At 50.2% G+C, this 25,596-nt stretch overlaps 9 protein-coding genes across 9 annotated transcripts; 3 read left to right on the top strand and 6 right to left on the bottom strand.

Annotated features, from left to right (window-relative positions):
• Positions 1–451: 451 nt before the first annotated feature.
• On the bottom strand, positions 452–1,606 carry L3040_004952 (uncharacterized protein; the record flags this gene model as incomplete). Its single annotated transcript, XM_007288670.2, has 3 exons — positions 452–1,043; positions 1,201–1,505; positions 1,553–1,606. 3 exons carry the CDS (start codon positions 1,604–1,606, stop codon positions 452–454), a joined length of 951 nt encoding a protein of 316 aa, XP_007288732.2.
• Positions 1,607–1,760: 154 nt separating this feature from the next.
• L3040_004951 (uncharacterized protein) lies at positions 1,761–3,393 on the top strand (the record flags this gene model as incomplete). The annotated part of the gene is made up of 9 exons (XM_007288669.2): positions 1,761–1,925; positions 1,978–2,111; positions 2,165–2,187; positions 2,282–2,297; positions 2,342–2,388; positions 2,531–2,635; positions 2,714–2,799; positions 2,849–2,939; positions 2,999–3,393. The coding sequence occupies 9 exons, from the start codon at positions 1,761–1,763 to the stop codon at positions 3,391–3,393; spliced, it is 1,062 nt and encodes a 353-aa protein (XP_007288731.2).
• A 564-nt stretch (positions 3,394–3,957) lies between these two features.
• On the bottom strand, positions 3,958–5,040 carry L3040_004950 (uncharacterized protein; the record flags this gene model as incomplete). The annotated part of the gene is made up of 5 exons (XM_007288668.1): positions 3,958–4,185; positions 4,241–4,375; positions 4,467–4,727; positions 4,839–4,879; positions 4,962–5,040. The coding sequence occupies 5 exons, from the start codon at positions 5,038–5,040 to the stop codon at positions 3,958–3,960; spliced, it is 744 nt and encodes a 247-aa protein (XP_007288730.1).
• A 368-nt stretch (positions 5,041–5,408) lies between these two features.
• On the bottom strand, positions 5,409–10,156 carry L3040_004949 (uncharacterized protein; the record flags this gene model as incomplete). The annotated part of the gene is made up of 2 exons (XM_007288667.1): positions 5,409–9,892; positions 9,946–10,156. The coding sequence occupies 2 exons, from the start codon at positions 10,154–10,156 to the stop codon at positions 5,409–5,411; spliced, it is 4,695 nt and encodes a 1,564-aa protein (XP_007288729.1).
• Positions 10,157–10,679: 523 nt separating this feature from the next.
• Positions 10,680–11,303, bottom strand: L3040_004948 (uncharacterized protein; the record flags this gene model as incomplete). Its single annotated transcript, XM_066156385.1, has 4 exons — positions 10,680–10,778; positions 10,919–10,984; positions 11,057–11,100; positions 11,159–11,303. 4 exons carry the CDS (start codon positions 11,301–11,303, stop codon positions 10,680–10,682), a joined length of 354 nt encoding a protein of 117 aa, XP_066011797.1.
• Positions 11,304–12,940: 1,637 nt separating this feature from the next.
• Positions 12,941–13,870, top strand: L3040_004947 (uncharacterized protein; the record flags this gene model as incomplete). Its single annotated transcript, XM_007288665.1, has 4 exons — positions 12,941–13,220; positions 13,335–13,423; positions 13,473–13,623; positions 13,689–13,870. The coding sequence occupies 4 exons, from the start codon at positions 12,941–12,943 to the stop codon at positions 13,868–13,870; spliced, it is 702 nt and encodes a 233-aa protein (XP_007288727.1).
• A 1,985-nt stretch (positions 13,871–15,855) lies between these two features.
• L3040_004946 (uncharacterized protein) lies at positions 15,856–17,660 on the bottom strand (the record flags this gene model as incomplete). Its single annotated transcript, XM_007288664.1, has 3 exons — positions 15,856–17,385; positions 17,437–17,522; positions 17,570–17,660. 3 exons carry the CDS (start codon positions 17,658–17,660, stop codon positions 15,856–15,858), a joined length of 1,707 nt encoding a protein of 568 aa, XP_007288726.1.
• Positions 17,661–17,990: 330 nt separating this feature from the next.
• Positions 17,991–19,726, top strand: L3040_004945 (uncharacterized protein; the record flags this gene model as incomplete). Its single annotated transcript, XM_007288663.2, has 2 exons — positions 17,991–18,421; positions 18,469–19,726. 2 exons carry the CDS (start codon positions 17,991–17,993, stop codon positions 19,724–19,726), a joined length of 1,689 nt encoding a protein of 562 aa, XP_007288725.2.
• Positions 19,727–20,705: 979 nt separating this feature from the next.
• L3040_004944 (uncharacterized protein) lies at positions 20,706–24,548 on the bottom strand (the record flags this gene model as incomplete). Its single annotated transcript, XM_066156384.1, has 7 exons — positions 20,706–20,767; positions 20,823–21,228; positions 21,277–21,478; positions 21,526–22,627; positions 22,700–23,686; positions 23,742–24,011; positions 24,065–24,548. The coding sequence occupies 7 exons, from the start codon at positions 24,546–24,548 to the stop codon at positions 20,706–20,708; spliced, it is 3,513 nt and encodes a 1,170-aa protein (XP_066011796.1).
• Between the last annotated feature and the right edge of the window lie 1,048 nt (positions 24,549–25,596).

Genomic DNA, 25,596 nt, shown 5'->3' with positions numbered 1-25,596 from the left:
GGTATTTGGAAAAATATTGGGGTACCGAGGGGGTTTGGGGCCTGGTAGCATGGCCGGGGAGTTTTTGGGCGAAGGGCTGGAGATGCCTTGAGCGTTTTGTAGATATTTTGTACGAAATCTGAGATACCACAAACAACAAGTCGTGCGTTCGTGCACCGTTCGGATCTTACCTTCGTGCGTGTTGAAAGTTAGCTGAACTCGAGCGGTCGGGGTCATAATTGGGGCAGCTCCATGTCGATGCCGTGACAATTAGTATTCAAGCAACGAGCTACCAGGTTACCACATTGTGTCTGGATAATGAACGGTAGGTTTCACTGTCTGTGTCCTCTGGCAGGCGAAGTTCAAATGTCAACCGACCATTGGTGGTGGTGCTAAGATCTGATATCGCTATACAACGTCAAATTTCCTGTCCACAAATAAGGCCAGCAACTTCCACCATTCAACGGGATTGTCATATTTGGTTGGACGATACCGATCCGCCCTGCGAATTCGAAGATTCAGCGGCAATCAACGGGCCCGCCAATGTCCCAGAGCGGTGACTCGGACTCCTACTGCTTCCTGCAAATCCACCGGCCTCGTTTTCGATGGCTTCCTTGACGTACTTTGCGTAATCTTGATCCAGAGTCTCGTCTTGACCTTCCTCGAATTCGTATGCAGGTGGAGACTTGGACGATGTTGCCATGGCTGCTTCTGGATCACTGTGATTCACGACCATATTGGTTCGCTCCAGAGACTGACCCTTCTCTTCATTAGTCCCCTGTTTCGATCCCGGCGTGTAGTCGGGTGGTGGGTCGTCTTCATCTATGTGAACTGGTGCGACGACTCCGCCTATCTCGACCCCAAGCTCATGAACTTCGACCACTCGATTGACGCTCGATACATTCTCCTTCAGATATTGATCGATGAGGAAAAAGTTTCCTCGAGCCAATTCTTTGGAAATACCGACCCTCTCAAGCTCTACCTGCAAAGCGTCCCAATCTGACGCAACTGACTCAATGCCTGGAATACTGGCTAGGGCGGTCGAGATCTTTTCTCTTGAATAACTGAGACTTAAGTCAGCAAAAGCTCGATGGTAAAGTTCCTACTGGCCGCGTCTTCCAAATACAATCGCACCCTCCGAGCAGCACTTGGAAGGAATACAAAGCACAAATGAAAAGTGCATGACCAAGCCTGGACCAAATAATAGATTAAAATACCTACCCTTGCAGGAGTTCCAAGAATGACGAAAGCTGATTTGACTGGGCCATGAACTTGCCCTCCATAGTAGCAATTGTCGCGATACCCTGTTGACCCGATCTCAAACCTGCAAACGCAGTTTCCAACTGATCAAACGCCATACTGATAGCTTCCTTTTGGCTGTTGATCAACCATCGATCGGAAGCTGACAGTTGGTTTACGTTTTCTTGAATAGCATCATGTGCCATGCGTAGGATATCGACGAAGAAGGCCACGGCTTCGCATAGAGGCCTAAGTTGCTCGGGCGCTTGTGACAGCATTTTGTAACTCTGTGATGGGGGTGAGTCGAAGATGGGCAATACGGATGTTGACGTACCTTCCATCCCCGCGCGATCAAGTCACTAAGATCCCCGTTGAACGGCCGGCTCATGTTGAAGAAGTACGGCAATACAGCCAATTATTTATTACGTGATTCTTCGAATGCGAGCACGCTTTATTTGTGGAAGACGAGGCTGGATGGTCACAAGAGCTGTGTCTGGTAATCGTATAAAATCGTATAAGTACGGCCGGCTAGCCTTACGCGAATGGATACCTGTGACTGCCTAGAGTCACACTCTACACATGTGACTCGCATAGTGGATAGCTTTTTAGCGAACTTATCGCGTCTCTCACGACCGCATCGCGCCCCCTTGGACCAGATTTTCGAGAGCCAGCGGAAGTCAAAACATTGGTACGTGTCAATCAAACGTGTGAGTAAAAACCCCCTTAATGAAGTAAGGAACGGGGCTAAAAAAAACCCAGCAAAAATATACACGAGTGAGCCAGCCCTCAACGACTCTCTTCTTGACCAACAGTTTCAAGTTCTGTAAACCCAGGGAGCCAGGGAGAGATACAAGCTCCAAACCAACCCCTAAGATCAATAGTCAGCCGAATAGGTAGCAGAATTCACTCATACATTTGTCCTGTATTGCTTCAGAATCTCGGTTAGCCGTGTTTTCCTCCCATTCGCTAGTGAGCTGTCGAACTCTCCATTCTCCCCGAATTTTCTTTTTGACATCTCACGTCCTCAACGAAACCCATGAGCTAACAATGGCTTCGACCAAAGCAACCCATGAACGCTGGTGGAAGACTCAACAAAGCTGCTCGACCTCAAATCCAACCTCAGCCTCAACCTCGACTGGTACTCACCCCTTGCCCCGAAGCCCATCAAAGGTGAGCACATCGACGAAGAGCATCTTGAGGTCCTAGTTCCCCTGCATCCGATCTCCAAATCCGCCAAAAAGCGTGCCAAAGCCAAGCGCGTCAAAGCCGAACCCGTCATAACTTCTCACCACCGAACACCAACAACCCGTAGATCAATCTCTCGACGACTCCATCTCCGATCAAGACGTCGGTATGCCTTACAACACCACCGCAATCCCTCCTCGCAAGGAGCCTACTGGTACCACCCAGCTTCCTCGTAAGTCGCCGTCTGATCTCAGGATGATTCGACCTGAACTCCAGAACGATCCCAAACAGCATATACTAACGCTCCTAGTGTCCCGTGTCAAGAAGATAGTCCAAGCCGACCCCGATATTCAAGCCTTCTCCAACGCCGCCGCTTTCGTTCTCACGAGGGCTACAGTCAGTACCTCTCCAACCCTGGCGAGAGCGATTCCTAACGATGCCACAGGAGCTCTTCACCCAAATGCTCGCCGAAAAGGCCCATGAGGTCGCCAAGTCTGAGAAGAAGCCCCGTCGGAATCTTCAATACCGTGACATTGGTACTTCTACCTTTCCTCTCAATCTATATCCCCCGAGCCCAAGCTAACAAAACCCTCAGCCACCGCTGTCGCCAACCACGAAAACCTCCAGTTCCTCGGCGACACCGTCCCCAAGACCATGACCTACGGTGAGTATCTGAAGCGCGCCGCCGCCAAGGCCGGAGCCAACAAGACCAAGACCAATGGCGAGAGCGCAGTCGAGGCCGGACAAACCACCCTTGACGGCATGAAGTCTGCCGCGGCCACAAACGGAACCAACGGCTTCGGCACCCATGCTGCTAAGCTGGGTGAGGAGAGAGAAGAAGACGAGGATGAGAGAGAAGAAGACGCTAATCCAAGCGAGCAGCTGAAGAAGGAGAGTCTGGGCCCGCGTTTGAGCTCCGGTTCTACGATCTCCAATCCTGCGACCTATGTCAACGGCAAAGAAGGCAGCGAGGATGTCGAGATGAGCTGATTCTTTTTCTTTTCTTTTTCTTCGGCTTTTGTACAACCTACTCATACTTTGCTTATTTTCTGCGGAAAGTTTTACCTACAATGGGGTCATGCGTCTGCTTGCCTCCTTTTACCGTATCAAACCTGACGGGGAAGGGCTGATTTTTAGTCTCGGTGTTTGTAAATACTTTTCATGGCTTCTGTTTTCCAAAAAAAAAAAAAAAAAAAAAAAAAAAAACCCCCTCCAGATAGGAAAGGAAAGAATGGGTTGCTTGTTTTCGTGTATGTATTTTTCAGATGGGTAATCCATCTGCCAGATTACTACTAGGCGTTAGGTTTGTACGTTAGCATCACTAACCACCGCAACACCAAAAGCGAATGACCTAGAACTAAATGTAAATTACCCAATCTCGGTGAGATTGTTACTTGCTTTTCTCTCTCTATCAACAAAAGCTCGGTAACCAGAAAACGCCTTTCGAGGTAGTTTTTTTGTGCCTATCTCAACATCGCCTAAACGCCTCTTATATGTCGTATCACCGATCTCGCCGCTGATTGATTTTTGCCTCCCACTCCGTGCCCTCTGTCTTCACTCCTCCATCTCATCGGCCGCTTGCGCAGCAGCCGGTACCCGTCCCTCATTCAGCTCCTGCTCCAAGCGAATAATATCCTGCAGACTCTTCGCGTTCCGAATCAGCTCCTCGACCTTCTTGCGCTCCTTATCTGTCAACTTGACGCGGTAGTTTTTGGTTGACGAGGGTGCGGCCGTGCCGTTTGCTGAGGGAATGTCGAAGACCTTGGATTTGACGGTCATGATCTGCCATTTATTAGCAATCTCCCCGTGTATGCCGGAAAAGGGGAGTGATGCGCACCTTAGAAGCTAGCGCGGACGGCGCGGAAGAAGAACCAAATAGCTCCTTCGCCTTCTCGCGCTCTATATCCTTGACCTTCTTATAGTCCAAGAACCGGACACTCGGACACCTCCAGATAACCCAGTACCGATAATGCTACTCTCAGTCCAATCAGCCTCTTCTCTTTCAATCCCATCAATCTCTCAACCCCAGAACCAGATCCAGAGTAAAGGAAGAAAGAGCGCACCTCCTTCCTCGTAACTGGATTCTCCAACAGCACCAAGTGCGCCAACTGCCTAAACGTAGCGAGCATATCCAAATCCGCCAGCTCAGTAAAGTTGTTCGCCGTCAGCACCAGGGTCGTGAGATTCGGCAACGAGTTCGCGAGCGTGGGCTGTATGGCTGCAATCCTGTTGCGCGCCAGCAACAGGGTGTGGAGTCGCGCCGAGAGGGGGAAGTTGCCTAGGACCTGGATGTCGTTGTCGGTGAAGTCGATGGCATCGTGAGGCTATAAATTTGCTCTGTAGTCAGCATCCAATAGCAACCGCAATGCTCTGGGCGTGAGAGGACGGCTTGACAATGCAGTAGGAGGAGAGGAGACAGGTTGGCGGAAACTTACGCCAGCGACACCCAGATTCTCAATGGCGGGAATTTTATGGCCTGCAGAAGTACAAAAGGTTCGATATCAACTCAGCTCGCCTCTAATCAAAGTGTAGTATCGTGTTCTTTTCAGGGTACGCACCTCGGAGATCAAGCTCGCGCTCCTTGAGTGGGTTGAGGTAGGAGAGGGAGTTGTGGATCAGGTCTGCTGTTAGACGCATTTTCGCGATTTACCTGCTAATTCGTAAAATTCGTGGATCGAGAACAGGTAACAAACAGTCCAGCTTGGGAGAGTTGTGCTGGAGGAATGGTGTTGTGGCCGTGGGTTAGGACAAGGCTGAGAGGCTCTCCCGTCCAAAGGTCAAAATTTACTTAGCGAGATGGAAACCGCGCTAGCCTCAATTAGCTTGGGAATTTGTTTACATTTGTTCACGGTAAGCCTAGTAAGAGCAGGGCATCAAATATTAATCATTAATTGCCTTAATATGTATAAAGACATTAGCATAGTGTATAGTGGGTCATATGGCTATGCGGATCTAACAAACGCCTGCCAAATGCTCCTGCCCTAAACGCCTCCCAAGTGCTTGTCTCATTGGAAGACAAATACAACGCCGGACCGATCCACCGAAACCACCATGCCATAAGGCAACTCTAACAATGCAATGTTGAGAATCGAGTCCAAGTGAGATTTCAGCAGCTGTTGTTGCTGAAGTGATATTACCGTTGACCGAGGCGGTCGCCCGCTGACGATCTTGGTCGAGCTCGAGTTCCGCCCGCCTGCTCCAGCGTTTGGTGCCGTTGGCCCAGGTCTCGGAATCCTTTCCGTGTTGAGCGTCAGAGAAGCAGTCGGATGCGTCGAGGTGAACGATGGTTTTAGCTCTTCGGCGTCAAGCCCACTGACAACCATGGAATTCTCCACACGAGACACATCCCAGAAACGAATCTTCTTATCAGACCCTCCGGTGATGACGAATCCGTACTTGACCTCCCGATTGTCATCAAAGGAGTCAGTCCCGACCACCATCGCTCGCATGCCTCGATCAGAATTGCTGGATCCGCTCGGCTCGAGCGCAGTTGCGAATCGACCGAGCATGCCCTCCGGACGATCTTCGTCGACAGGCCATGGCTCATATCCTTCAGGGCTATCTCTGCCACCACCTGCACGATAAACTTCTCTACATTGCACTTTCTCGACATCCCACACGGTCATCTCGCCATTTCCACTGCCACCTGCAACGCAGACCCACCTGCCACGGCCTTTCGTAGGATGCATAGACATGCGATAGATAGAGGTGGCTCCAGGTATACCCCACGCTCTTAGTCGCACCTTGAATCGGAGATCCCAGAGATCAAGAACTCCGTGGGATGTACCCAAGAGCAACCACTGCCGTCGTTTGTCGACTACGAAGCAAGTAGGTGTACCGTGATGAACCGGATTGTCCAACGTGTACAGAACCTCCATGTTACGGAGATCAATAGCAATTACCCGCGAACGATTGGTGGCAACTATCAGGGTGGAGTGTGTTTCTATCTTGAAATGATCGGCCCAGACTGCCAATTCGCCTTTAGGCAATTGATAGTCACGCAGCACTCGAAGCTTGCTATATCTCACTGTCCCACTGGCCTGAACGCACTCGACTCTTGCCACATTTATGCTACCATCACTACCGCAGCTAACGAAAGAGTGCGTATTCTCGACGAAGCACAGGGCTGTAATCTGAGCGTCATCAGCATGCTTGTGTGTTTGCCTGGACCGATGTGTGATATTGCGTTCCAGTCTTCCAGTGTCCCAGACTTTCACACAGCCATCATCACCACCAGTGAGGAAGAATAAGTGATCAGGAGCGACGGCGATGTGATGTATCGGACCTGTGTGTTCCGCAAATGTGGCTACCAAGTTTCCTTCCGGCTTCCAAGGTCTATCGTTTGCTTGAGTGGAGCTCTTGTTAATGTTCTTTCTTCTGCTCGAGGTGGCAATCATTGGTCCAAATTCCGCGATATCATTCGGGTAGTTATCAATATATATCGCATCTAGCATTTTGAGTATACTTGGATCATTTCCTGCATACGTATGGGATCCTCTGAAACGATGTCGGTCCGGGTCAAGCTTAACTCTCTCTTTAGCCAGCGCAAGGGCGGATGACTCGCTACGATGGTGAGAAAACCCTTCAACTTTCCCGAAAGCATTCGTGGATGTCGTACCCGTTTCAGCAAATGACTTCGTAGTATCCTTGCGATTCAACAAAGTAATGGCACTAGACTTGTGACGAATTGCAAGGTTAGTTTCTCTAGAATTGACACTTGAACCTGTCTCAGGCACCAAACTCTCATCGTCGCTTCCTCGAGCACTTTGTCCTTGAAGAGATTTCCGATGGCGAGTCGCATCTAAAGATATCGGCTCTATGTCTTTGGGAGACGTGGGTGTAGTGGATGGAGAAACAGGAGAGCGAGCACCACGCCCATTTGCAGACACCGTACCAACCTGACTGTTGAGACGAGCTTTATGGTTGTTGTACGCAGAACGTCGTCGCCGGGAAATGGCGTCGTCATTACCAATCGTCATCGAAGCGTCAAGTAATGCATCGGCAATAGTATGTGGCACTCGGTCACTCCCCTCAGCACCGCTATTTAGTCGTCTCAAAGACTCGTCCAGATGCGGCGACTCTTCAAACATGACCGTCTGAGGCGTGATCCCAATGTTGCGAAGATTGATAACATCGTTAAGATATGCCGGGTGCGGTGTTATTTCTCGTGCCCTGGAAAGTGCTAGGCGCCAGATATACTCCCTTAAGTATAGTAATTTGGCATCATCGTCGTGACCAAGACCCATGTTTCTCAATTTCGCTAGCCATTGCTCATCTTCTTCATTCATCGGCACCTTCAGCAAAGCCTGGTGTCCGAAGTCCTTGCCCAGGGCTGTCGTCAGGCCAAAGCTATTCGAGTCGAAAGAGAATGTTCTTAGTTGATGCACAGGTTTCCAGAAGATCCCTCGATCAACTTTCATCGCCCAGGTAATTGAGAGATCCAGGATCGGACGGGACAAGGGCTTTTTGAGGTTGTCAAGAAGATTCAGTTCTGCAAAGTCGTTTATGAAAGATTTCAAGAACGGTCTGATAAGAGGATACATGATGCACTGAGTATCCGCAACCGATAGAAAAATGGTAGCGGATGACAGGAACAATGCGGCGGCCTCGCGTATCCAGATGTTGGGATGCATTGTGAATCTTCCCACGATATCGACAAGTTCCCATGTTTTAAATCGTTGGAAGAGACCTAGTTCGGCCATGCTGGCAAGCGAGCGAAGAACGCTCGCAATAACAAACTCTTCAGGGTCTGTCAGTGCCTGGACCATCAACGGTAGAATGAACTCCTCCAGACTAGTACCACCCAAAAAAGTTGCAACTCCAACGACGGTTTCGAAGAAGGCACATTTGAGCACCCAATTTCGGTCATTGAGGTAGGTGTTCAAATGACTCAAAATGATATCGTTTGAGTCCGCTGTTCCAAAGAACATGCACAATTCGGGGACAGACCCAAGGAAGGCGCGCCTCACAGCAGAATCGCCATCTGTGATCAAGGCCTTAGTGTGAGTCTCGAATATCAAAATAAGCTCTGCTCGAGAATTGTCAAACAATCCTTGAATTTGTGCCTTGGCGGTATTGCTGTCTTCTGTCTCCGAGTCCGCTGTGGGAAGAGCACCATCGGCTCTTAGTGTCGCAACCATATCAAGAAACCGTGAAGCAGATGTTGCAAGGCTGCCTAGACATGCTGCATACGTTTGTCGAACCAAGGGCCCAGGATCCGAAGGCGAGCCAGGAAGAAAGGCCTGCATTCGCGGCAGGATGTATTCCGGAAATACATGCGCGTTGACGGGAGACACCACCGTAACCAGGGCCATAAGTTGAGTGAGAGTTCGTATCGCTGAGACTTTGACGATATCAACTTTGTCATTGAGCAAAGCGACTAGGTAAGGTAACACTCTGTCGAGCTTCGCTTCGTCGGTTAAGCGCTCGGAGAATGCTAACAGAATATCGCAGGCCCTAATCTTGGCTGTAGCTCGAGCAGTGTTTCGAAGCGATGATACGACTAAAGCCAGGAATATCAAGGTACCGTCATCTGTTGGCCTCACATGAACAATGGACGATTGGTGCTCATTGTTCGGAATGTTCAAATGTACCGGCAAAAGTTTCAGCCGACTAGCGGTGTATGATGGTTTCTCGACCACTCTTTTTTCATTTTCGTATCCCAGGAAGTATGAGATCTTGTCAAAGTCATAATAAATACGGTCTATCCGGTCATCCGCCTCTCCAAGGTTGGCCGAAGCTCCTGATATTGGCGTTCTCCCCGAGGAAGGGTCCGTTATCAACCCCATATATTGGTGCAGGAAGCTGTAGAAGTAATCCGGAAAGACCTTCTTCCTCCAAAAATCAAGATAACGTTCCGCTGAATATCTGGATTTTGGATCAAGCTGTATCATATGGGCAATCATTTCTCGTACATCCTTGTCTGCTATCCGATCGAGGTTGGTTGAGACTGGATTGTATTCCCCTCTCTTGTATTTGTACAGCTGGCTCAGGTTGAATATCGGAACTTCCAGGAATAACTCAGCGATTACACATCCAGCACTGAACACATCCATCGCCCACGAAATCTGTGATTTTGGATCTGGATTCTCTCCAGCTGCTAGAAACCTTTCGGGAGCCAGGTAACAAGTCCGTCTTCCAGCGTTATCGAAGAAGTATGAAAAGTCGGCCGGGTTATCCTCTGGCAGAGTTGTAGGCTTGAAAGAAGACGAGAAGTCTGACAAGTATAGCCAGTTCCAAGAGGTGACCAATATATTCTCCGTCTTGATGTCTCCATGGAATATATCTCGAGCATGGCAGTCTCGTACCCCGCATAACAGCTGAAAAGCAAGCCACTTCTTCTCAATATCCTCCAGGAAAGGTCGAGTGCTCATGCGATCGTATAAGGAGCTGTACAGATATTGCCGAACGAGAAATCCGTTCGTCTCAGTCTCCACGATTCGCTGGTAGGCGAGCGCATTAGGCACATCTGCCAGAGCTTTTCTTTCCTCTGTAGAGCAATATTAGTACACCTTGGTTTAGTTTTGGATTCACTATACTGACGGATGATACTGCGCTTATATTTCTCCAGCGGCATGGCATATGGTTTGACTACTGCCTTGACCAAAACGACTCCATCTTGGTGCCGGGCCCGTATGCTCTTCATAAACCGCGCATTTCCCATAGACTTTTCGTATGTGAGATCTGAAAGCTCTGGGACATCGATGCCCGCAGAACCCGCGTTGAGCGTCGTGAGTGAGAAGCCTTGTCCCATGGTTGCGAAGCTTCGGGGATCATCTGGGCGAAGTCATGGAGGGTGGAGAGGGACAGCTTAAGCCATTGTGGTTTCTCCTCAAGCTGCAGGACTAGCCAGGAATATCACTAGTAACAGGTGAATCTGGTGGAGAAGATTTCTAGCATTCTGGTGTTGATGATTGTCAACGAGAAATAATGGGATTCCGATGTCGTACTTCGGAGCCTCGTCCCCCGGCCCTGCTACGGTGACCAGGATTGCGCTCGTGGGTATTCCGTAGGTCACGCCTATCCTGTTTACCTTTACAGAATTGGATTACCAGCAGAGTACATCAAGCTTTGATAGTAAGTGCGCTGCCTGGTAACCTGCTATTGCTTTAAACTAATATATTACTTCGAAACACAGGATGAGATTTCCTTTTGTCTGTCAATAAAGCGATCAAGCCTGATACACCCTGGCAATTGCGGCAAGATGGATGTTTTTCTAGCACTTCCTAGTTCATCACTGCCCCAAGTACATGTGGCTAGCTCCTACTCTGCCCTCTTTAAGCCTTGCCCTTTCTCTTCAGCTCCTCTTCCTCTTCCTTTTGGATTTGTGCGTCGATCTTTGCACCTTTGCTAGGCTCGTTGCCGTGCATCTTGGCCTATATCAAGATCAGTTTTAAGTATCCTGTGATAAGTAGTGCTCAGGACGCAAGCATATAGTCTAGACTGGAGCTGATCCCGACTAGAAGATATGCCCGTGAAGATCTAAGGCAAGGACGAGATGCGTAGAGACACTTACGGGCAGTGTGGGGTCCTTCTTCAATGCCTTGGTCTCCTCAGACTCCTCTTCCTCTTCAGCCTGGCGCTGCATGTCGTTAGCATCTCCGTCCACTTGCTTTTTCCGGTGCCATCGATCTCTGGGGCTGGGCTGACCAACCTTCTCCTCGCGGGCGAGCTTATTGGCAATAGATCTCTCGTCCTCTGGTAACACCAAATTAGCCTCTGGTCCAACTATTGGGCCTCGCTGTAGATAACTCACTGGAGTCGAGGGCCTTGTGGCTATTCTCCTTTCCTTCGTGGAATCTGTTGTCCTTTTTCTCCTGCTCGATCTGGGACTTGGGGACGTTCTTCTGGTCTCCGTCCTCGTAGACCGAAGCTTGACCGACGTTGGATATTCCGCTCATTTTCAGATGGCTCTTCGAAGTGATTGAATGTGTTGGAAATTGTGGTTGTTGCAAAGAGAAATGAAGGGGATCTTTTCTGGAGTTGGCAACAGTACCTAAGGTCGTGTGTTGACGCTACCGTTGGCGGGGGCCAGGCCGCATACGTCATGAGTAATCGGGCCTCATTGATGTCACCCCTTGACCCCGATCTTTTTGAAAATCCAGGTTTGGGTTCAGGAGCTCCAGTAATACCTATTCATTTGCAGTAAAACCCCGATTCTCAAGTCCGGTACAAGTTGTAGTGGTACCTTGGAGTGGCCATTTCAGAGTTCTCGCTAAGTCATCTTGGTTCTCCTGGGCTCCAAAGTCAACACTCTACATCAGAGTGATGATGCGCAACCACTTCCTCTCTACTGCTGTGAGACACCAAGCAACTGTTACCCACCCTCTTTCGACTTGCTGGCATGGCATTGTGCAAGAGTATGTAAACGGGTTTTTCTAAAAAAAAATCCTCCAACTTGTCTTCGAGGGATCGTTGGAATTTGTTGTGGTCCTATTGATATCGTCTTTTTTTGGAACTATCGTCCCGTCAGACTGTCAGTACCGGACTACTACCTAGATGAAGCCATGCTCCATACTTCGGATCCATACAATCGATGTCACAAATTGCTGTGATCCACGCAGCAATGCATTGGGATTCGTGACTATGATCTGTGATTCGCTGGTTTATACATCAGGATGCATTGCCAACGGAGGTACTCGACGGACTCACAGAGAAACCGGCTCGGTACGGATAGTGCTAGTATCGTAAGGTGTCATATACCGGTAGGGGGAGCTACGGGGGTGAATTACTGCCCGAATTCTTCAGAGTACGAAGACTTTTCCTGCTCTTGGGAGAGCTCATGTGCTTTGTAAAGAAAGCAATCATGGCCTGTCTAGTCTCAGAATACATCACAGTACATTGTGCACTATTGCATTATGGAAGAAGGTCCTGACCACATAGGTAGACTGAAGCCAATGTCATGCAAACTCATGGCTATGAAACCTATCGATGTATATCGCAAGGACAATAGGAGATAAGGAATCATTTTGCCGCTGGTGACAGTAGCATTCCTAATCCTAATTTATGGAAAGCTCAATTATAATGACGGAAATGATCATCTAAAGACAAATCGCGGAGGGACAGGTGCAATCGAATGATCATAGATAGATAAAGAAAAAAAAGAAAAAAAGAAAGAAAACAAAAAGTCACATATGACATTTAATAAATACACTTTCTCGTTCCGGCTGTGCCCAAAGCTTTCCAGTTGGGGTGTTGGGCTTATAGAGAGGAGAGGAGAGAAGAGGAGAGGAGGACTTTGAATACAGCGAATATCAACATTGAACTTTGAGAGCAAATGCACATTCTTACAGACAAGATAAACAGTATCGCACGTTAGAGTGCATCATGAGCTCGAAAAAGCCTTGTCGTGTTGTCTTTGCCGAAGAGGTTTAAGTTATTCCGGGCTCAAGCTTTCTCACTCGGCCAATCACATCCCTCCCCATCATAATCATAATCAAAGCTCTAGCCGCGATCCGTCAATCCCATTCCCAAAACCTCAATCCGTCAACCATCCTATCCCGCTACCTCATCCCTCCACCGCCACGCACACAACACGATGGCCTCTCTCGCCCATACTTCGCGTACGCTGATGCGTTCCCTCCCACGTAGCACCCCCCTCGCCACCCGCGCCCTGTCCATCTCTGCCGCAAAGGCCCAAGGAACAAGCAGCTTCGACTCGCCGTTCAAGGGTCAGGGAGGCAATGCTAGCAGCAAGATCCCCGACTTCAGCAACTACAGGAGTAAATCGGGCTCGAATCCAAACCTGCTGATCCAGTACTTCATGGTCGGCACCATGGGGGCCCTGACGGCGGCTGGCGCGAAGGCTACCGTGCAAGGTACGTTTTGTCCGGAGGCAGACTCGGCTGGTATACTTAGAAAGGACTCGGACGGATATTATTTGTAGGAAGTGGGTTGAGTGGAATACGAGGCTGATGGCTGGTGTGGTGCAGATTTTCTGGTCAACATGTCTGCTTCTGCGGATGTTTTGGCTATGGCCAAGGTCGAGGTCGACCTTGCTGCCATTCCTGAAGGCAAGAACGTAGGTTTCATGACTCAGATCATGAGGGTATGGGCGCTGATGAGAACAGGTTATTGTTAAATGGCGTGGAAAGCCCGTTTTCATTCGCCACAGAACTGCAGATGAGATCAAAGATGCTGAGAACGTCAAGGTAGAGTCGTTGCGGGATCCCCAGAAGGACGAAGACCGCGTTAAGAAGCCCGAATGGTTGGTTATGGTTGGTATGTATCACCGCCCGCAGATCTCCATTCAAAGTTTGGACGAGCCAGGCTAACAGGAATGGAAGGTGTCTGCACACACTTGGGATGTGTACCCATCGGCGAGGCCGGTGATTACGGAGGATGGTTCTGCCCTTGCCACGGATCCCACTACGATATTTCCGGACGTATTCGCAGAGGGCCGGCGCCTCTCAATCTTGAGATCCCAGAGTACGACTTTGCCGAAGAAACGTCGCTCGTTATTGGTTAAGAGGTCTGTATAATGGAGTTCTGGTATGCTAGACGGGGAGGTAGACGATGGGGCTGGTGGTGGAACTCGCGGCTCAGTAGAGGGGACGATTCCGTTGTACAAAAGATCACTGAAGAAAAGTTTAAAATATTCGTACATTGAGTACTCGAATGCTCGTGAGTGAAGCACTTCTGGAGTTGCTGTTACCTTGGACGCCTGCATTACAAGCCAGTGCCCAAGGACGGGAGGTACAGCGCAAAGTATTTACAATGCTCCAGGAAGCTTTTATTAACAGCAGCTATCAAGTAGTCTCAACCTTTCAGCTCCAGCTTTTCGTGCGCTGTTACTTTCCGTCATCAGACGAGATTCAGAAGTCCTATTTTTTAGCGACATACTTCACACCCGCATAAAAAGAGAAGGAGCAGAAATTAGAGCAACAATCAGGCTCTATCCACCCGCGGGAAGCCATGAGAGAAGCCAAAAGTCGACAATTTCCAGTGGTAGCCGGCCCTCGCCCTTCTACGTAGACCACAGACTCAACTACTCTTATCGTCATCAGTATAGTGTTTCGAAGGCTATTGTAAGTACCTTAACCGTCTTCTGCAGGAGATGGTGAAGATTGGCGCTAAATGTGTCCAGATTCAACTTCGGTTTCTCCTCAGCTGCACCGAAAAGAAAGCTAGAGGCTTTGCTACGGCAGTCTGGCACAATACAACACGGCACTAGCTCCTGGCTCCGGTATGACAGAGATTCTTCTTCAGAGGCATTTTCGTACCTACCTCGCAGGTACCTAGGTATGTCGCGGTTTTCTTACTGTGGGGTTCTTTCTGATTTATGATCTGATTCCGCGTCATTAGATAGGTATACATGGCCGAAGCGAAGCACCGAAAGAACAGGAAAAAAAAAATCTGTGAAGGATAGGCTACTTCTAGGTAGTATGCATACCGTAACTAAATAAGAGTCTTCAGAAAGCAGAAAGCGGCTCGCTTGCTGAGTAGTGATGAGTGAGGATAAATGAATTATCTAGCTCGGCTACTCTACAAACCAAGCAAGCAAAGCGCCAAGTCGTACTGAATTCACTGACGGCGCTGCTTGCTGTTGACTGACACCAGGGGCTTGCGAGGATACCATCCTATCTACTTAGAGAGGCATTGCCTTTGCGTTCGCGGTGTACAAGCATGGGCAGGATTTGTTATCTGTCCAAGGCTCAATGTCACATCCATACCTAGCAGAAAAACGAATTACATTCCAGGCCCGTACATACAGCAGCTAAAAGAAAGAGAAGATCAAGGGGGCGACAGAAAGCTTCCTGTCGAAGGCCTTTTTTTTTTCTTCCCCAGAACCACTGGATACTCCAAACCGAAATTCCAATTCCAAATCGTCGAAGTCCACATCACTCGTCGCATCACATCTCGTATCGGAAAGAGAACCATCTACATACACACCAGCCACCTAGCTACCTTCTCTCGGAGAGGAACCGAAGAAAGAAAAGTTGCTCATCATTTTTGTACGGCAAGGAAGGAGGCCAGCGATCGATCCGAATCCGAATCCAAGTCCAGATCACACATCACAGGTCGCAATACTGAAACTGATATATCCGGCATCCCTACTTTGAAAATCCACCTAGGCATCTGGTATTTGGTCCTTTGGTGTTGCATGTTACATCTTATCTATCCTCGATAATTTATAATCGATTGGCTGCTGATCCAAGTTCTGCTCCTACGTTTCTAACCTACCTACCTATCTACCAGCTAGTAAGCGAATCTAGTTTAGACCGTATGAACACAACCGAGAAACACTCGATCGTGCACATACCGTCTAGAGTTGCTTATAGCGTTTTCATTCATTCAACTACTCCTGGTCCAGATCATCATCATAGCAGACATGCCCAAAAAAAGGGGTGGCTCGGAGACTTGAAGGTGGTTTGTCAAGGCATCTTTCGTCAAGCCTCGACAAAATATAGTCTCATTATATTACAGCACCCGCTCATCTTGCTGAAGTGTTCATCAGTGACCATGTCCATCATCATCACCTCCAGCTTCTGGTCTATCTAGCTTGATCAAAGTATCAATACGCATGATCGAGATGCACGCTTCCACCGCACTCTTCAGCTGCCGGATCTTGCTCATGCTCGGCTCCAATACACCCGCCTTGATCTCATCCACGACCTTCCCCTTCGTCAGGTCCAAGCCGTAGTTCTTGTAGTTCTTCTTTTTGGCGATGGTCTTCTCGTCCTCGTTTGCGTCTCCCTCTTGGATTCGCTGGGACAGGGCGTGGCGGGAGCGGAGTTGGGCAACAAGTTCGGAGGAGTCCTTGGCGGCATTTACGGCAAGGGTTTTTGGAATTACGAGGAGGGCTTGTGCGAATTCGCCAATGGCGAGTTGTTCTCTGGATCCGACGGTGCCGGCGAATTCCTCGAGGTAGATGTGCAAGGCGGTCTCGACGGCTCCACCGCCGGGAACAATGCTACCACTTTCGAGGGTTCGCTTGACGGCGCACAGGGAGTCGTGGACAGATCTCTCCATCTCGTCAAGTTGGTAGTCGTTCGATCCTCGGAGAATGATGGATGCGGAGGTGTGGACTTTGGTGCCCTTGACGAGAATGCACTCATCATCCGAGATCCGTACTTGAGTAACCTCCTCGGCGTGACCCAGAGACGAAGCTTCAAATTTCTCATCGCCGTTGAGATCTGACAAGGAACTGATGAGTGTGGCACCAGTGGCCTTGGCTATTCTCCGTAAGTCCTCCTTCTTGCATCTTCGTACACCCATAGCGCCTTTCTCGATGAACAGCTTCAGGCACAAGTCGTCGATACCCTTGGTTGTGAAAATAACATTAGCTCCCGACTTTAAGATCATTTCCACGCGGTCCATGACGATTCCTGCCTCGCGCTTTCGGATCTCCTCCAGTTGTTGAGGATCGTCGATTGTGATGTGAACTCCCAACTTCATTCGCTCCTTCTGCAGGTTCATATCAAGAACTGCAATCTTGGCATCGGTGATTCTTGTCTTCATTGCTTGCGAAGCAACAGTGCAGTTGATGGCATATCCCTTGACCAGCATAGACTCTAAAGCACCCTTTCCGTGTGCCTTAAGAATATTGACTGCCTTTACTGGGTATTTAACCTCTTGTCTATTGTTGGTCGATTTAACTGCTTGCATAGCATCCACAACCATGTTGGCAAAGAAATCGGAATCTGATCCAATGATCTTGCTGGACATGGAGGTTTTGGCAATGCTGATCAACGATTCGCGGCCCAGTTGGTCGACCTTGACGCTGATGTTCTCGTGCATATATTTCACAGCTTCGCGAAGGGCTAAGCGGTAGCCTGTGATAATCGTGGTAGGGTGTATGCGGTTCTTCATGAGTTCGTTGGCTCTGCGGAGTAGCTCTGCGGCGATTATGACCACAGACGTCGTTCCGTCGCCAACCTCCTTATCTTGCTGTTGTGCCAAATCGACTAGAATCTTTCCCGCGGGGTGCTCGACGTCCAGTAAGCTGAGAATGGTAGCTCCATCGTTTGTAACTGTAACATCCTGAGATGCTGTTAGCTTGTTGACTTGGCTTTGAAGACAAGCTCAGCTCACACCGATATCGTCCACCATCATCTTGTCGAGACCGCTGGGGCCAAAGGAGCTCTTGACAACATTTGCGATAGCCTGGGTAGCAAGAACTGCGAGTATTAGCTTGCCTTCTGGCCCAAGTCTGAAGGAGCCGTACCATTCTGGTCTCTGATATCCGATCCGCTGATCTTGCTTCCACCCAGAAACAGAGTTCCAGCATTACGAGGCTGTTCGAAGAGGGACCCCATTTTGTGTTGTGTTGTATGGTGCTGTGGTGTGGTGTGGTGATCTGGTACAGCAATTACAATCCCGCGCCGCGTCTCGACTGGGTTCTTTAGAAAATCTCGCGTCTGTCACAATTTGCCAAGGCCCGAGCTTGATTGATTCGAAAAGTTAGCCCCGTGCCTTAGGCCTCAGGCAAGATTGACTACGGTGGACGGTGGTTCGCTTGTAGCTAGTCCTTCCCCACAATCCAAGGCGGGTGAGGAGGGGTCCAAAAAGTCCCGACTTGACTCAACTCAACCCCTCCAACGCCGCAAAGCAACAACAACAACACCAATCCCACGAACTCTCCAACAATGGCTGACTCCGCAATTCCGGAAGAGCCGAGTAAGAGCTCAATCAAGAAGGCCGAAAAGCAGGCAAAGATGGCCGCCGAGAAAGCCGCGAAGGCCGCGAAGGCGGCTCTCCCAGTCGTAGGGGGAAAAAAGGGCAACGAAAACGCGGACGGCCTCACAGTGCGCAAGGTTGACAATTTTTCGGCTTGGTACACAGAGGTTGTTCTCAAAGCTGAAATGATCGAGTACTACTCGGAGATCTCGGGTTTCTTCATCCTGCGGCCCGCGTCCATGTTCATCTGGAACGTCATCCGCAAGTGGTTCCAGGAGCGCATCGAGGCCATGGATGTCGAGGAGGCCAGTTTCCCCATGTTCCTGTCCAAGACGTCGCTCGACAAGGAGAAGGATCATGTCGAGGGCTTCGCGCCCGAGCTTGCTTGGGTCACCAAGGCGTACGTCTACTCCTCCACTATCGCGATTTTGTACTGACAGTCGATAGTGGAGACAAAGACCTCGAGGTCCCTGTAGCCGTCCGTCCTACCTCCGAAGCTGTTATGTATCCCTACTACTCAAAGTGGATTCGTAGTCACCGCGATCTGCCCCTCCGTCTCAACCAATGGAACAGTGTCGTTAGATGGGAGGCCAAGCAAACAACCCCTTTCTTGCGCGCCAGAGAGTTCTTATGGCAAGAGGGTCACACCGCACACCTGACTGAGGAGTTGGCCGGCGAGGAAGTCCTACAGATTTTGGAGTTGTATGCCGGAGTCTACGAGGAATTGCTGGCTGTCCCTGTTGTACGAGGCCGCAAGACAGAGAAGGAGAAGTTCGCAGGAGGATACTATACCACCACCGTCGAAGGCTACATCCCATCCAACGGCCGTGGTATCCAAGGTGGAACCTCCCACTGCCTCGGCCAAAACTTCTCAAAGATGTTCGACATCACCGTCGAGGACCCCGCTCCCAAGGTCGGTGACGCCAAGCCTAAACATATCCATGTCTGGCAAAACTCCTGGGGTCTCTCCACGCGTGTCATCGGAGTCATGGTCATGATCCACGGCGACGACAAAGGTCTCGTGCTCCCGCCTCGCATCGCCAGGCTCCAAGTGATCATTATTCCCGTCGGTATCAATAAGTCGACCACCCCCGAAGACAAAGCCAAGCACTACGACCAGCTGCAGGAGCTCAAAGATACCCTCAAGAAGGCCGGCGTGCGCTCTGATTACGATGTCCGCGACTCCTATACCCCGGCCTGGAAATTCAACGACTGGGAGCTCAAGGGTGTACCCTTGCGCCTCGAGTACGGCCCCAAGGACGCCGCCAAATCAGTAGTAACCTTTGCCCGTCGCGACACCAGCGAGAAAGGCACCATCTCCATCGCCAACCTCGCGACCGAGATCCCCGCCCTCCTCGAGACCATCCAGAAGGAGATGTACTCCAAAGCCGAAGCCTCGTTCCGTGAGCACCGCCTAGTGATCAGCAAGTGGGAGGAGGTCGTCCCAGCCTTGGACGCCAAGAACGTAGTTCTGATCCCGCACTGCCTGGCCGAGAAGTGCGAGGACAAGGTGAAGGAGTTGACGACCGGCAAGCCCGAGGAGGCCGATGGTCCCCAGGAGTTGAAGGTCCCCAGCATGGGCATGAAGAGCCTGTGTATTCCCTTCGAGCAGCCCGAGGGCATCGTCAAGGGCGAGACGAAGTGCCTGAACCCCGAATGCGAGGCTTTCGCCGAGAAGTGGTGTATGTTCGGCCGGAGTTACTAGGTGCTGTTATATGCTTTGTGTGCGTTGAGGAGGCTGAATTTGATAAACGGAGTTGCAGACAGAGGCTTGCCTGGTGGACGCAATGAGGGATGTGTTCTGAAGGGATGTAACGAAGAAAGGCGTAGCTGATCAGCCTGATGATGACCATGACAAGAACCTACCTACTCACGAAAGGCGATCTGCTTTCTTTCCTTGCTTCGGAGTACTGGAGACCCCCGGTTGAAGTTGCTGAGACTTGAGTTTGAGTGCAGATGGAGATGCGGATTGGAGACAGATAAGATTCACCCGAGTTTACGTCTCACCTAGGAAAAGACCCCTACCGTACTCACTCACATCGCGCACTAAGGGTTACGCCTAAGCGAGAAATCAACAACATTAGAGCACAACCTGAGTGATAGAGTATCAAGTGACTAGGTAATTAAGAGGTCGCACGCAGCTAGCTAACTAGCTAGTGCAAAACAATTGACCAAACAAACGACCACCCCGCCCCTAATCCCATCGCCAATTCCCCATCGCCATCGCCATCGCCTTGATATCGCTATCTCCCATCCATCCACCCATCCGTTCCTCCCTGCCATGGAGAGTGAAGTGCCCGTCTGTCCGTCTATGACAGGCGAATGAGCAAAAAATCCATGACCTCTGGCTGTTGTCAAGGCCATAAAGTGTGTGTGAGCGTGTGTGTGTGCCCCCAACGCGCCATTCATTCATTTCAATTCCCCTTCCCCTTTATAACCACCTCTCATTTCCCCTCCCATACCCGCCTCATCACTTATCGCTGATCCCATCTTAACATCTTGATAGGTATTCTACAAGTCGCGACGTGAGAAACCGACAAAACTCCAGGCCCCTCCTATGCGACAGGCATATGCGTGCGTTTTGACTCTCCAACCAAGCGGAGAAAAAACAAACAACAGGACGGCCAAAGAGTGGAATTCGGTACGCTAAATCATTTATCAATTGGTGTGCAGATGCGAGCCGCTCAAATAAAATCGGCAGAGTACGAGAAGCCACGGAACTCCTCTTGCATAGCTTGTGAAAGAACTACACCCACTATTAGCAATCTCGACCTTAAGTACCGGCAAGATTTGGGACTGACCAGATTGCACAGGCGTCAGAACAGGGGTAACACTGGTGAACTCCGAGTCAAAATTGCTCGTATCCGTTGCGCTAGTAATCTGCGGTTGGAAAGGTGGCTGGATACGCTTGTGATACACATCATCCCAGTTGATATTGCGGAAGAAGGGCTGACTCATGATTTCCTGGGCATCGGTTGGTCCACTTCCAAGGCGCTGATCGGGTTCGCGGGTGAGCAGCTTTTGGAGAATCGAGACAGAGTCACGAGGCATGTGGATGGGGTATAAGGGCTCGTCGGCTAGAATGGCGTCGTAGATTTCGTCTTCGTCTTCTCCACGGAACGGTGATTGTTGAAGCAGCATTTGGTATATGAGCACGCCAAATGCCCACCAGTCGACAGCGCGGCCGTATTTCTTATCTAACAAGATCTAAACTGGTTAGAAAGGGAAAGAAAGAGCGAGGGAGAAGAGGCATACCTCAGGAGCCATGAATTCAGGAGTACCACAGAACGTGCTAGTCGTTGATCCATACCACATGTCTTCCTTGCACAGACCATAATCGGCAATCTTGATATGACCATCCAGTGTCAACATGATATTGTCCAACTTCAGATCACGATAGATGACACCGTTCTCGTGGAAGTACTTCAGTGCCAAGCAAACCTCAGCAGCGTAAAATCTATATGGATTAGTATAGAGCCGAGAGGAACCCGAGGAGTAACTTACTGGGCCCGCTTCGTTCCAAACTGGCCACGCTGAATGTGCAACATGAGATCACCACCACTGATGTACTCCATGACGAAATAGACTCTTGTCTCGGTCTGAAAGCATGCGTGGAGAGTAAGCAGGAAAGGATGGCGCTCTTTGTTAGCGATCAGGAAAACTCTCTTCTCCGACCTAGTGCTCTCGACTTCATCATTCTCAATGATAAACTCCTTTTTTAGCACTTTGATAGCGTACAGCTGCTTCGAAGCCTTGGTCTCCGCAAGCATGACCTTACCGAAGTTACCCTTACCAAGCACTGCCAAGAAGTTGAAGTGATCCAGACCGATACGGCGGCCAGTTCCGGATTCGCTTGCGGGAGGAGCTGATTTTCTGGGAATAACAGCTGTCGCAGGCGGTACTGGCTCTGGAGCAGGTGCTTGAGCTTGGTGACTATACATCGTAGCAGTTGGTGACTGAAGGGATTGCATTTGCTGTTGCGAGGCCTGTGGGGCTGCATAACCGGCATACGCGGCGGGGTTGTAACTTGGGTGCGCAGCTTGTGGCTTCGGCGTGGATCCATAACCTCCATCCTCGGGATGCGAGTCGAGACGATTAGCGTAGCCTTGAGAACTAGAGCCACTCTGGCGGCCTGCATAGTCTGCAGAAGATCGCTGGTAAGGATCTCTCTGCTGTGTAGGGCTCTTTGGTCCCGCCATCGCTGCGATAGCAGCCGCCGCGGCAGAGGAAGATGAGGTTCGGTCCGGTCCTGGCGGTCGTTGTGCTACGGGAGAGGTTGGCCCTTGAGCGTACATTGCCTTGGCAGCTTCAGTCGCTTCAATGGAGGACGATGAAGATTGGCCTCCATAGGATTGGGTGCGAGGGTGGTGAGACGAGTCTTGCTGGCCATAAGAGTTCCGAGGATCAGATGGGGTTGTTGGTTCTACTCCTGCGACGGGCTTATTACTGCCTTGACGTAAGGTACGTCCCGTCATCGGTGTCTGAGCTGTCTGGCGACGCTTTTGATTTCGGATACCGTCAAGAATTACATTAGCAACCGACATTGACATGCCACAAAAGTCAGGAACCAAGTGTACGCAGCCGGCATGACAAGTGAGACTGCATTCTGTACATTGTCAGTGTCTCGCCTAAAGCCCGAGATTGGGTGGGGGGGGGGGGGGGGGGGGGGGGGGCTTACCGGTGCATTTTCTGCAGTTCTTCTTACCAAAAGGCAGAATATAACCACAGTGGCAACACCAGTTTGCACTCATGTTCGCAAACTTCTCGAAGCGATGGGGGATGCGGTGATTGATCTTCTCCTCGTCCGGATCGGTCTCTGCATTCGACTTGCTGATACACTTCGTTACAACACTTGTGTAGCACTTGGTGTGGCAAGTATATTTGCAGTCCTCGCACTGCATACCAGCAGAATATTTAAGGAATTCTCCACACAGTGCGCATCGCATAATGTTGTAGAATTGCTGCAAGATGAACTTATGACCGTACATCTCATGTACCTCCTCCTTGCGCTGACGAATAGCACCTTTACGGTTGAGACCGACATCAAATGGCCGACGGTCCTTGGTCTGCTTTGTGAAGCTGATGGTCAAGTGAACAGCTCCACTGGGCTCCAAAGCGAACCAAGCATCAATTGGTTGAGGGGGAATAACACCAGCACCTTGTAGTCCGCCACTGGGTGTAAGTCCTAGCCCAGCTCCCGCAGTTCCAGGTGTTTGTCCGAACTGAGGCGTCGAGGGGTTCATATTTGATTGTGGAGGAGGTGCCCCAGGCGCGGCGCCGCTGGCCATACGGTCAGCAGAAACCCAACCAGAGCTACTGATCTCAGCCTCGATCCTTTTTTTTCGCATCTCCTCGACAATATCAGAGATCCGGACCCAGAGAAGTCCGATTGGCAGAGGGTGATCCCCAGGCTTGTCATAGACAGTCAGCTCGATTTCATTGGCCTTGTCAACGTTAACATTGTGGTATTCAGCATCCCATCTATCGATCCTGGAAATCTTCGTGCGAGCTACAACGTTATCTTCGACCTTGATAGCAACAAATGTTTCGGGCCCACGAGTAAAGCGGCCGGTCACTGCATGGTCAACATCCTTTACAGCTTGTATCCGGATCGAAAGCTGTCCAGTAAGCGGTTTCCGCATATTCGGGGTATTAATGCTGTCATCTAGAATTTCTGGTTAGTCCATGTTGTATAAATATTAGGTGAAAATGTGACGGACCATCTGGCGCATCTGCGGTACTCTCCATATCAATATGTAGATCTTCATATCTCTTCAGTGCCTGCTTGAGCAATTGGATCTTCTGAGTACTCTCAACCCGTCGGCCAGCAGCATCTGCTTTACTCTTTCTGTCTCCCTCCATCTGGTATAACTGGACCATCTTCTCAATACCCTTGAGGTATTGCTTCTCGACATTAAGCTTGAACTCCAGTTGCGACAGCATGAGCTGGATACGGGGACCGAGGTAAGGCGTGTCGTACTTGATGAGATCTACAAGGCATGATTAGCACCATTCCGAGTCTACGAACGGTGACAGGACCTACCAAGCTTCGTGAAATTCGGGCGTGATTTTGGGATGCCGGTTCCAGGTGCAGGCGGGGCATACGGGTGTCGAGGCGGCATCATGTCTCCATGGCCACCAGCCTGGCTGTACTCCTGCTTGCCACCATAGTCCCCTCGATCAGAGCTCTGCTCGACGTACCCTCCTCTGGCATCCTTCGGTGGCAGAGCAGGTGGGCCCTCTCTGTCGCTGCGAAAGCCTGCGCTCAGTGGTCTGCCTTGTCCGCCAGCAGGACCACCCAAGTTCATGCCCTCCACGCCCTGGCCCATCCTGCGCATCTGCAGCTCCTCCATGCGCTCCTCTAGGTACTGGATGTTGCGGCGGCCTTCGCGCATCTGGGTGTCGAGGCGCGATCTGACCTGCTCGTTCTGGGTCTGCTGCCGCATCTGGTTTGCTGCGGTGATGAGAGCCTTCTCGCGCTCGATCTTCTTGAAGACGGAGGAGAGAGCATCGTCGTCGTTATTCATGATGGCGGATAGGCGGCGCGATTTCTCACACGCCGCAGAGAAAGGATAAGAGAAATTTGGTGTTTGTGACCGATCTCTGGTCTCTGTACTCTGGGTCTCTAGAGGAGGAGGCGAGGCGAGACGAAGCGAGGTGAGGGGCTTTGTTTTTTTAAGGTTGAGCTGCTGGACGTGGGGTTGGGTTGGGTTGGAATACCTAATGTACCTAAACGAATGGGATTTGTACTTAGAGTCGGAGCTTGGCGGAGGAAGGGAGCGGAGGGAGTGCGCTACATACGAGATATTTATTGTATTAGACTGCGCGAGCGACACACGATCTTTTGGAAGTAGATTGATCGAATGAGCGCAGAGAGAACACCATGCTCGTGTTGCCGTTGAGAAACAATTTAGGTACGCACTGCACCTACCACCACACGTGAGATCGTTTTCGTGATGTGATAGGATATGACCTGATCCAGGTAGAAAAGGAAGAGGACAAGTCCGAGCGACGATGGTCCTCTCTATGTACCTCCTTGACTGTGTATGAAAAGTGAGATATACTTGTTGTTTACTTATCTACAAGGTCTTGCCTCTGGCTGCCCTCCGCAAGCTCCGGGGCCAGAGGAGACCTTGCTTCGCCCGGTCGTGGTGCGAGGCTGCCTTCCGCATCGATTTTCTATAAGAAATACTATTTAAAAAGATGTAAAGAAAATATGACGCTTTAGCCCGGCCGCAAGCTAAAACTTACGGCCCTTCGCAAGCTCCGAAGTAAGTTTTCCGGACTTCGCGGTGTAATATTCGTAGCTATATAATCTATAATAATAGCTTCTTTTAGCGTGATGCAGCTAGCTATCTTTTGAATATTTATATAGTCTTTTTTTTATAAAATAGCCTTTTTCCGCGCGATGCAACCAGCTACTTTTCGAGCATTCAACTTATAGCAATAGCTCTTTCCAGCTCGGTGCAGCTAGTTACAGCCCCTTTCAGCCCGATGCAATTACTTAAGTATCTTTCAAGCATTTAATTTGTAGCAATAGCTCTTCTTAAAGCGATGCAATAAGCTGGTCTTCGA

Source organism: Drepanopeziza brunnea (assembly GCF_022702325.1).
Source record: "Drepanopeziza brunnea f. sp. 'multigermtubi' strain 214-2 chromosome Unknown ctg7, whole genome shotgun sequence".
NCBI classification, from domain to species: Eukaryota; Fungi; Ascomycota; class Leotiomycetes; order Helotiales; family Drepanopezizaceae; genus Drepanopeziza; species Drepanopeziza brunnea.
This window is presented reverse-complemented; position numbering and strand designations above follow the sequence as displayed.